At 43.6% G+C, this 10,000-nt stretch overlaps 1 protein-coding gene across 2 annotated transcripts in view; it reads right to left on the bottom strand.

Annotated features, from left to right (window-relative positions):
• Nucleotides 1-4,023: 4,023 nt before the first annotated feature.
• ppp1r35 (protein phosphatase 1, regulatory subunit 35) overlaps nt 4,024-10,000 on the bottom strand; it is a 7,990-nt gene continuing 2,013 nt past the window's right edge. Inside the window, exons 2-6 of one of the 2 annotated variants that reach the window (XM_036000638.1) lie at nt 9,856-10,000; nt 8,323-8,434; nt 7,691-7,806; nt 7,510-7,600; nt 4,024-4,499 (exon numbers count right to left, since the gene is read on the bottom strand). The exon at nt 9,856-10,000 is cut by the window's right edge and continues 78 nt beyond it. In XM_036000638.1, the coding sequence (XP_035856531.1) occupies nt 4,198-4,499; nt 7,510-7,600; nt 7,691-7,806; nt 8,323-8,434; nt 9,856-10,000 (766 nt within the window). In that variant the 3' untranslated portion in view covers nt 4,024-4,197. The remainder of the gene's footprint in view (nt 4,500-7,509; nt 7,601-7,690; nt 7,807-8,322; nt 8,435-9,855) is intronic. The other variant, XM_031293617.2, reaches the window with a different exon arrangement.

The following is a 10,000-nucleotide window of genomic DNA, read 5'->3' as shown; positions in this document are numbered from 1 at the left end:
CACACTGCAGCAGGGATTTTGGCCCATTCCTCCATACAGACCTTCTCCAGATCCTTTAGGTTTCGGGGCTGTCGCTGGGCAATACGGACTTTCAGCTCCCTCCAAAGATTTTCTATTGGGTTCAGGTCTGGAGACTGGCTAGGCCACTCCAGGACCTTGAGATGCTTCTTACGGAGCCACTCCTTAGTTGCCCTGGCTGTGTGTTTCGGGTCGTTGTCATGCTGGAAGACCCAGCCACGACCCATCTTCAATGCTCTTACTGAGGGAAGGAGGTTGTTGGCCAAGATCTCGCGATACATAGCCCCATCCATCCTCCCCTCAATACGGTGCAGTCGTCCTGTCCCCTTTGCAGAAAAGCATCCCCAAAGAATGTTTCCACCTCCATGCTTCACGGTTGGGATGGTGTTCTTGGGGTTGTACTCATCCTTCTTCTTCCTCCAAACACGGTGAATGGAGTTTAGACCAAAAAGCTCTATTTTTGTCTCATCAGACCACATGACCTTCTCCCATTCCTTCTCTGGATCATCCAGCAAACTTCAGACGGGCCTGGACATGCACTGGCTTGAGCAGGGGGACCTTGCGTGCGCTGCAGGATTTTAATCCATGATGGCGTAGTGTGTTACTAATGGTTATCTTTGAGACTGTGGTCCCAGCTCTCTTCAGGTCATTGACCAGGTCCTGCCGTGTAGTTCTGGGGTGATCCCTCACCTTCCTCATGATCATTGATGCCCCACGAGGTGAGATCTTGCATGGAGCCCCAGACTGAGGGAGATTGACCGTCATCTTGAACTTCTTCCATTTTCTAATAATTGCGCCAACAGTTGTTGCCTTCTCACCAAGCTGCTTGCTTATTGTCCTGTAGCCCATCCCAGTCATGTGCAGGTCTACAATTTTATCCCTGATGTCCTTACACAGGTCTCTGGTCGTGGCCATTGTGGAGAGGTTGGAGTCTGTTTGATTGAGTGTTTATACAGGTAACGAGTTCAAACAGGTGCAGTTAATACAGGTAATGAGTGGAGAACAGGAGGGCTTCTTAAAGAAAAACTAACAGGTCTGTGAGAGCCGGAATTCTTACTGGTTGGTAGGTGATCAAATACTTATGTCATGCAATAAAATGCAAATTAATTATTTAAAAATCATACAATGTGAATTACAGACCTCTACATGCTTTGTAAGTAGGAAAACCTGCAAAATCAGCAGTGTATCAAATATTTGTTCTCCCCACTGTGTGTGTGTATATATATATATATATATATATATATATATATATATATATATATATATATGTCAGAGGGTCACACCCTCTGGAGCAACTATGGGTTAAGTGTCTTGCTCAGGGACACATTGGTTGATGTACTGCAGTGGGAATTGAACCCAGATCTCTCACACCAAAGGCATGTGTCATATCCATATTCAGTTCGTACACTCTGAGCTGTAGCGGCAGGACAATGCTGACTATATACAGATAAACTAATGAGCCAATGAGGAGCAGCTGAGGCTGATGAGGTGATTGGCAACAGGTGTGCAGACAGTGAGCCACAGTGATGGTGTTGGTGGACAGGTGAGGCATGACTGGCTCTGAAAAACACACACACACACACACGCACACACAGAAGGGACAGGATGAGACAGAGGCAGAGGAGGTGAAAGAGGGAGGTGGTGCTGATGGCAATGATGGAAAGCCCTGATTCAATGTACGTAAAAAAGGTAAATAAATCGTATTTATAAAGCGCTTTTTACAGACAAAAGTCACAAAGTGCTTCACAAGGACAGAAAACAGAAATCCCAATATAGATTATGATCCACAATCATCATAACACAATAATAGTGAAAGGCAGAGCAGGGTCAGATGGTCAACCAAGCAGCCATCTTTAAAAATAACTGCCCCATTTAAACTCTTTTCTGTCTCATGACACAATTTCTGCTCATAAATGTGACAGAAACTAACATGAACCAGACTATTGAGAAACGTTGACTTAAGACGTCAAAATAATGACTTAAAATGAGAAAAACTTCAATAAAAGTGCCAAAAACTTTGGAAAAAAGTGACAAAAACGTCAGAAAAATAGTGCCATAAAATCCGAGAAAAAAAACAATGATTTAATATCTCAAAATAATGACTTAGCGTCAATTCTTGAGAGGCTTGGGAGAGATGGCTGTGTGAGCATCGTGAGTCTGACTATGGAGGTGAGATCCAACATGATGCAACCCAGTCTCACGGCAGTTCGTGAAATGTTCAAGTAATTTAATCTATTGATTTGTGTACTTGCGAGTGGTTCATAATGTAGCAGCAGATCAGAAATGTATTTTGACCCCAAACCGTTTACTGCTTTATAAACCAGCAGAAGTATTTTGAAATCAATTCTTTGAGAGACAGGAAGCCAGTGTAAAGACTTCAGAACTGGAGTGATGTGATCCACTTTCTTGGTCTCAGTGAGGACTCAAGCAGCAGCGTTCTGAATCAGCTGCAGCTGTCTGATTGATTTTTTAGGGAGACCTGTAAAGACACCGTTACAGTAGTCGAGTCTACTGAAAATAAAAGCATGGAAAGTTCTTGCACATCCAGTCATTAATTTGTTCAATGCACGTACTCAGTTGTTGTATTTGTGTATTGTTCGCATAACTATGGTAACTTATTTTGTTGTTTTCAATAATTTGAGCCAGTGGAAGCATGTAGATGTTAAACAGAAGAGGCCTCAGAATGAAAATGGAGCCTCAGGGAACTCTGCACGTCATATACACTCACCTAAAGAATTATTAGGAACACCCTACTAATACCGTGTTTAACCCCATTTCGCCTTCAGAACTGCCTTAATTCTTTGTGGCATTGATTCAACAAGGTGCTGAAAGCACTTTAGAAATGTTGGCCCAAATTGATAGGATAGCATTCCCCACACCATTACACCACCACCACCAGCCTGCACAGTGGTGACAAGGCATGACGGATCCATGTTCTCATTCTGTTTACGCCAAATTCTGACTCTACCATCTGAATGTCTCAACAGAAATCGAGACTCATCAGACCAGGCAACATTTTTACAGTCTTCAACTGTCCAATTTTGGTGAGCTCGTGCAAATTGTAGCCTCATTTTCCTATTTTTAGTGGAGATGAGTGGTACCCGGTGGGGTCTTCTTCTGGTGTAGCCCATCCGCCTCAAGGTTGTTCGTGTTGTGGCTTCACAAATGCTTTGCTGAATACCTCGGTTGTAACAAGTGGTTATTTGAGTCAAAGTTGATCTTCTATCATCTGGAATCACTCAGCCCATTCTCCTCTGACTTCTAGCATCAACAAGGCATTTTCGCCCCCCAGGACTGCAGCATACTGGATGTTTTTCCTTTTTTCAGACCATTCTTTGTAAAGCCTAGAAATGATTGTGCGTGGAAATCCCAGTAACTGAGCAGATTGTGAAATACTCAGACCAGCCTGTCTGGCACCAACAACCATGCCATGCTCAAAGTTGCTTAGATCACCTTTCTTTCCCATTCTGACATTCAGTTTGGAGTTCAGGAGATTGTCTTGACCAGGACCTCACCCCTAAATGCATTGAAGCAGCTGCCATGTGATTGGTTGATTAGATAACTGCATTAACGAGAAGTTTAACAGGTGCTCCTAATAATGTTAATAGTGTTCCCAAGAGAGGGCTGGTGTGGAGGAGAAAAGCTGCATGAATGTTTCAATAGTGTTTTCAGTGATATACCATTTTCTGATTACCTTGTTTGAACACTTGTGTGCACAGAGATAGTTGAAAATGAATGTTAACAAAGAGGCATGCCAGAAATGCAATGCACCATGACGTAGGTCCCCTTCAAAGCTAATGTTGAAAGTCAAGGCTAATGTTGGAAGTCACTCTAATAAGCCTGAGTAGTGTAGTACATATTATACCAGGTGGAATTCAAGTAAATATTCAAATATAATTTTAATATTTAAAAAAGAATGAAATTAACACCTTCATGTTTCATCTGGATTTACAACACCCCTTCTGATTGGACTACCTGTAGCAGAGCAGTGATGACATCATCACAGAGAAGTTGAAAAGACTTTATTGGAAAAAAATAAATGTACCTTTTTACAGGAAATAAACACATCTCAGTTTATATTACAATTTATAAAACATTGTTATTATTCAAGGACATCACACAGTCTGACCAATAGGAGCCTCAGGACCTCCAGCCAGTTAGAACTCTCCTGGGAGTATGTCAGGGCGTGGTCTCTAAACCCCTCCCTCTTTTGTAGAGGTCAAAGGTTGAGTGGGCAGGGCGTGGTGAGGGGTGGAGCTTGTAGTTGACAGGCTCCTCCTCCAGTGGGAGGGACTTCTGTCTGAGGAGGTCAGAGGTCATGAAGACGAGAAGGGAGGGGCCATCTGCTGCCTGGTTGCCATGGCAGGGGGGGGAGGGAGGTGGCAGCCGAGGCTGCAGCAGCTGGCTGATCAGCTGATCCTCCTGCACATCCACACTGACCAATGAGGTGAAGAGAACCTGAGAGCGAGAAACATTCACTTCTACAGACACAGAGAAAGAGAGAGAGAGAGAGAGAAAAACTTAAAATAGTTATAGATGTACTTCAGTTGAAAGTGAAATCTAAAAGCAAATAAAACCTGAACAAGAAGTCACATAAACACTCACATCCATCCACTGCCACAGACACTCTCCTCTCTACTCTAGCCTCCTCCCTTGACTCTCTCTGCCCTCTTACTTCACGGCAGGCTCTCAAGTCCTCCCCAGCTCCGTGGCTATCTGACTCAGTGCGTGCTGAAAGATCAACTATACGGGCAGCGGAAAGGAAATGGCGGAAATCTAAACACCCAGATGATCTGCTTACCTATCAGTCTCTTCTTTCCTCCTTCGCTGCCTCTATTTCTGCAGCAAAAAACTCTTTTTATCAAACCAAAACTGAATCTTCTTTCTCCAACCCCAAAAAACTTTTTTCCATCTTCTCTAACCTCCTAGATTCCCCCAGTCCACCTCCTCCCTCCTCCCTCCTACCAACCCACTTTGTCAACTACTTTGTAAAAAAGATAGATGACATACACTCTTCATTCTCCACCACACTTCCTGAAATCATCTTACCATCCATCTTTCCTCTTTCACCTCTCTATCTCCAAATCAAATTCTTACTTTGAATACCTCCGCCCGCCCAACCACCTGCCCCCTTGATCCTATCCCTTCTTCCTTTCCTCATTCATCTCATCAACATCTCCTTGTCAACTGGCTGTTTCCCCGATGCCCTCAAAGAGGCAAGAGTGACCCCACTACTCAAAAAACCAACACTAGACTCGTCTGAAGTAAATAACTACAGACCCGTCTCCCTTCTTCCATTTCTTTCCAAAACTCTTGAGCGTGCCATTTATAATCAACTCTCTACCCCACCAGTCTGGCTTCAAGGCTGGCCACTCAACAGAAACTGCCCTCCTTGCTGTCACTGAGCAACTTCACATCGCTCCGTCGTCATCCTTCTGGACCTTTCTGCTGCTTCGACACAGTGAACCATCAGATCCTCATTTCGACACTCCAAAATCTGGGTGTCTCAGGCTCTGCGCTCTCTTTGCTCACATCTTACCTGACAGACCGAACCTACCGGGTAACTTGGAGAGGATCTACCTCAGAACCTTGCCCACTCAAAACTGGAGTTCCTCAGGGATTAGTCCTGGATCCCCTCCTCTTCTCTCTGTACACCAACTCTCTCAGGTCTGTCATTCAGTCGCACGGCTTTTCTTATCACAGCTATTCCGATGACACCTGACTAATTCTCTCCTTTCTGGAGTCTGAAACTCAGGTAGCAGCACGTATCTCGGCCTGTCTGACTGACATTTCTTCTTGGATGTCCACACACCATCTGAAACTCAACCTTGACAAGACTGAGCTCCTTTTCCTTCCAGGGAAAGGCTCTCCTACCCAGGACCTGAATATAACAATTGACAACTCAGTGGTAGTCCCCACCCAGACTGCTAGAAACCTGTGTGTGACACTTGATGATCAACTAACCTTCACCGCAACTACCCAATCGTGTAGATACATGCTGCATAACATCAGAAGGATACGTCCCCTACTAACGCAGAAGGCGGCTCAGGTTCTGGTTCAGGCTCTAGTCATCTCATGTCTAGACTACTGCAACTCCCTCCTGATTGGCCTGCCTGCATGTGCCATCCGGCCCCTGCAGCTCATTCAGAACGCAGCAGCTCGACTTGTCTTCAACCTCCCCAAGTTCTCTCACACTACACCGCTCCTCCGCTCTCTTCAGTGGTTACCAGTTGCTGCCCGCATCAGCTTCAAGACACTAGTACTCGCATACAGGGCCACGAACGGATCAGCCCCAGCATACATCCGGGACATGGTCAAACCCTATACCCCAACCCGCTCTGCATCAGCCAACTTGCTTGCTTCCCCCTCACAGCGAAATCACTCAACAAAATCCCAACTGTTTGCTGACCTGGCTCCTAAATGGTGGAATGAGCTCTCTATTGATATCACAATGGCCGAAAACCTGTGCATCTTCCACTGAAGGCTAAAAACACATCTCTTCCGACTACACCTCGGATAAAAAAAATAAAAAATAAATAAAAATAAAAATAATATATAAATTATTATTATTATTAAAAAAATTATATTATAAAAATTATAAAAAAATTATATATATATATATATATATATATATATATATATATATATATATACATACATACATATACACACACACACACTTGCACTTACTACTTGTTGTCTGGAGTTTGCACCTTCAAGGTTGAACGCACTTAATTGTAAGTAGCTTTGGATAAAAGCGTCAGCTAAATGACATGTAATGTAATGTAACATCCTGTTAGGTCCGATTCCAAATCAGCTTGTACACAGTCTCCAGTTGTTTTAATTATTACAGAGTAGCTGTTAACATGCTCTACATGCGATCTGTTGCTGATGTTAATAACAGACTGTAGAGGATCTGTTGCTGATGTTAATAACAGATTGGAGATGATCTGTTGAAGATGATCTGTTGCTGATGTTAATAACAGACTGGAGATGATCTGTTGCTAATGTTAATAACAGATGATCTGTAATCTGAACGGATTTAGTCTCTCCCATTACTAAACATAACTATCAGCCACATTACATGTGTTCTGTACAATATAAGACTTAAAAAACGTTTTCAGACAAATAGCAATTAAAATCCCTCCAATTCAAAATCAATAAAAAGTTTATATAAAAACGCCATCATGTTGGTCGATTCTGAACCAATCAGCTGTTAGATCAGCCGAGAGCTAGGCGTTTCCCATCATGCCCTGGGTCTTGCAGTCGGTGTAGAGCAACTGCGGCGCCTGCCTCTCAAACCTGCGCCCCCCCTGATCTCGTGAGGTTATCTTTGCCCACGTGTGCATGACGGCAGAGCAAGTCGGGATCAAGTCGGACAGAGAGCTACCCAGCATGCATTGGGTGGAGATGGCCGCTGATGGGATTCTGAGCAGGCCTGGCTCACCCCACGAGCCTGCTGATGTGGCTTGGTCCCCCGTGTGTGATTACCTTCAGTAGCTCTGGTGTTGATCAGGTTTTTGGTCCTCTCGGATATCCGTAGAGTCTCCTGAACCGCCTTCTGGGAGTTAAACTCCGCCCCCTGCAGGAAAACAGGCCCGTTACCAGGGGAACCAGGTGGTACCCAGCTCAGTGTGGATTTATCGAGAACCTACTGATAAACAGTGTCAACCTGCAGTGACTGAAGCTCCGCCTTCAGAGCTAGAGTGGTGTTTAGTTCCGCCCTCTCCAGGCATCCTGGGCCGGGATTGGATACTGCAGCAGGAGGCTCCACCCACTGTCGGGGGGCTCCACCAAGCAGAGAAGGAAAAAGGGTTTTTATTGATCAGCGAGTTGACACAGACAGTCAGACTGATGAGGAGAAACAAAGAAACACAAACTACTTTACTGGAAGAATCTGGAAGATAGTTGAAAGATATAATATGTAATATTTCTGCATTAATTGTCTAAAAACAACTATACCCATGTTCTATATTTTGTTTAGTTGTGTTCTTACTCTATCCCAAATGTTCCCAACCGTTTACAAACCCCGATCAGTCCATAGATATAAAACATATCTGGATATGGCTCAGTCATTTTAATAAAGAACACATTCCTTTCAAAACATGTTACTCTTGTTATTTCCTTACCAGCATGAAGCATTAAAGATATATTTTTAAATAGTCTGGCACAGTGCTCACTCCATATAAAACGCTACATTACATCAATTCCTGCTCACAATAACAAGGAAAACTCTGGAATTATAATGTTATTCATCTAATCATCTTTATTTTGTTGATGTATAGGGCGTTATACTCTGGTTACCATGGAGACATGCTCGGCTCCTCCTCTGATCTATGATTGGCTGCAGAGGCAGGGTGGCTGTGCTCTGCACCGATGTTGCCGCGACGACCACCAGCTCTTCAAAACCCACCTGCAGGAGACCAGACAGAAGGATGATGTCATTATTAATCCAACATCACTATGGAACTTTATTCCATACTATATTTTCTCTAAAATCGGTGGCCGTAATCTTCTGTTATTGTGCAATTATATTATTAGCAAAATCAAACTTTGATAAACAGATGCTTTTGGCTTGGTCTCTTCTCACCTCATTGATATTACATTTGGCTTAATAAGGACATTCTCTACTAAAACTAATCTTTAATGAAGATTAGGAAGAGCACAGACTCACACCATTAACTGATCTGTTACTGCTGTGGGAGTTTATGTACCGGACTAACAATAAAACTATTGAAGAGGTGGTTACTATTCCTTATGTAAATGTACTGTATTTATTTAGCACTTTACTAGTCTTAACGACTACTTAAGGTGCTTTTACATATTACAGATATCATTCACACACATTCACACACTGTGGCCGAGGCTTCCGTACAAGGTGCCACCTGCTCATCAGATGAACATTCACACACATTTACACTCAGAATGTTCAAATTTGTGCTGACTAACTAAGTGAGAGAAGTTATGTTTAAGATGTCCTTCAATTGGGCAAAACTTATTTCATTACAGATTTCTCATTTTGTTTTAAGGATGTTTTTTGGTGTGGTGGAGCATAAAGCTTTAGTGCGGAACTTTTTGATATTAATGAATGTCTGTTACATTCAAGCCATTTCCAAATGAGTTGCTACAAAGCTAATTAAGACTATCAGCTCAACGCAACTCTCTCTGTATTTCTCAGTATGGCTATGTTCAGAAGATTGTGTACAGAACCTCGAGTAAAGATAATGACCTCTTCTGAAGAGTCCATCATGTTTTTTTAATCCTCCGTGTCCTCCTTGGTTACTAGTAACTATGTGGGGGAGGGGCGGTGCGCGATCACGGAAGGCTTGTATCATGTGGACGCGACTCCTCATGGGGGAGACAGAAACTACGCACTATAGCTTTAAGACGGACAAGGAAGGTAAGTATTTTATATCAAATATTTTATTTCTGCTTGCTAAATATCACATCCATAAACAGAAGTTCAGGGACTCTAAATCTTTCTTCTGTGTTTAAGAGTGAAGTGGGTGAATATTTGGACTCCATAAAAATACTCAAAGCAGTGTAAAGCTCTGAAGACATATATAGACAGATATAGTTATATGACTGAGTGATTCTGGAACTCCTCTAAGTCTATCTGATGCTCTGAGTCCGACTGCTGATTGATTGGCCCTGCTGGACTGTGTAGACTCCCTGGCTGGCTTAGTTGTACGTGTCTGCAAATGTGTACGCACGCACGCACACACACACACACACACACACACACACACACACACACACACACACACACACACACACACACACACACACACACACACACACACACACACACACACAAACGCGGAATGATGTCATCACCTGCCGGTTCCCCTTTCTTCCCATCTGTCCTTGGGGGCGGGGCTCACTCTGCTGACTGGACTTCAGTGTGCGGGGCTCCAGGAGTGTGTGGGCGGGTCTGGGGGCAGGGCTGAGTGTGACCGACAGGTCGAGTTCAGGACAGCGC

Source organism: Sander lucioperca, chromosome 4 (assembly GCF_008315115.2).
Source record: "Sander lucioperca isolate FBNREF2018 chromosome 4, SLUC_FBN_1.2, whole genome shotgun sequence".
In the NCBI taxonomy this organism is placed as follows: Eukaryota; Metazoa; Chordata; class Actinopteri; order Perciformes; family Percidae; genus Sander; species Sander lucioperca.
The sequence above is the reverse complement of the archived record's forward strand: the minus strand, read 5'-3'. Positions and strand labels throughout refer to the sequence as shown.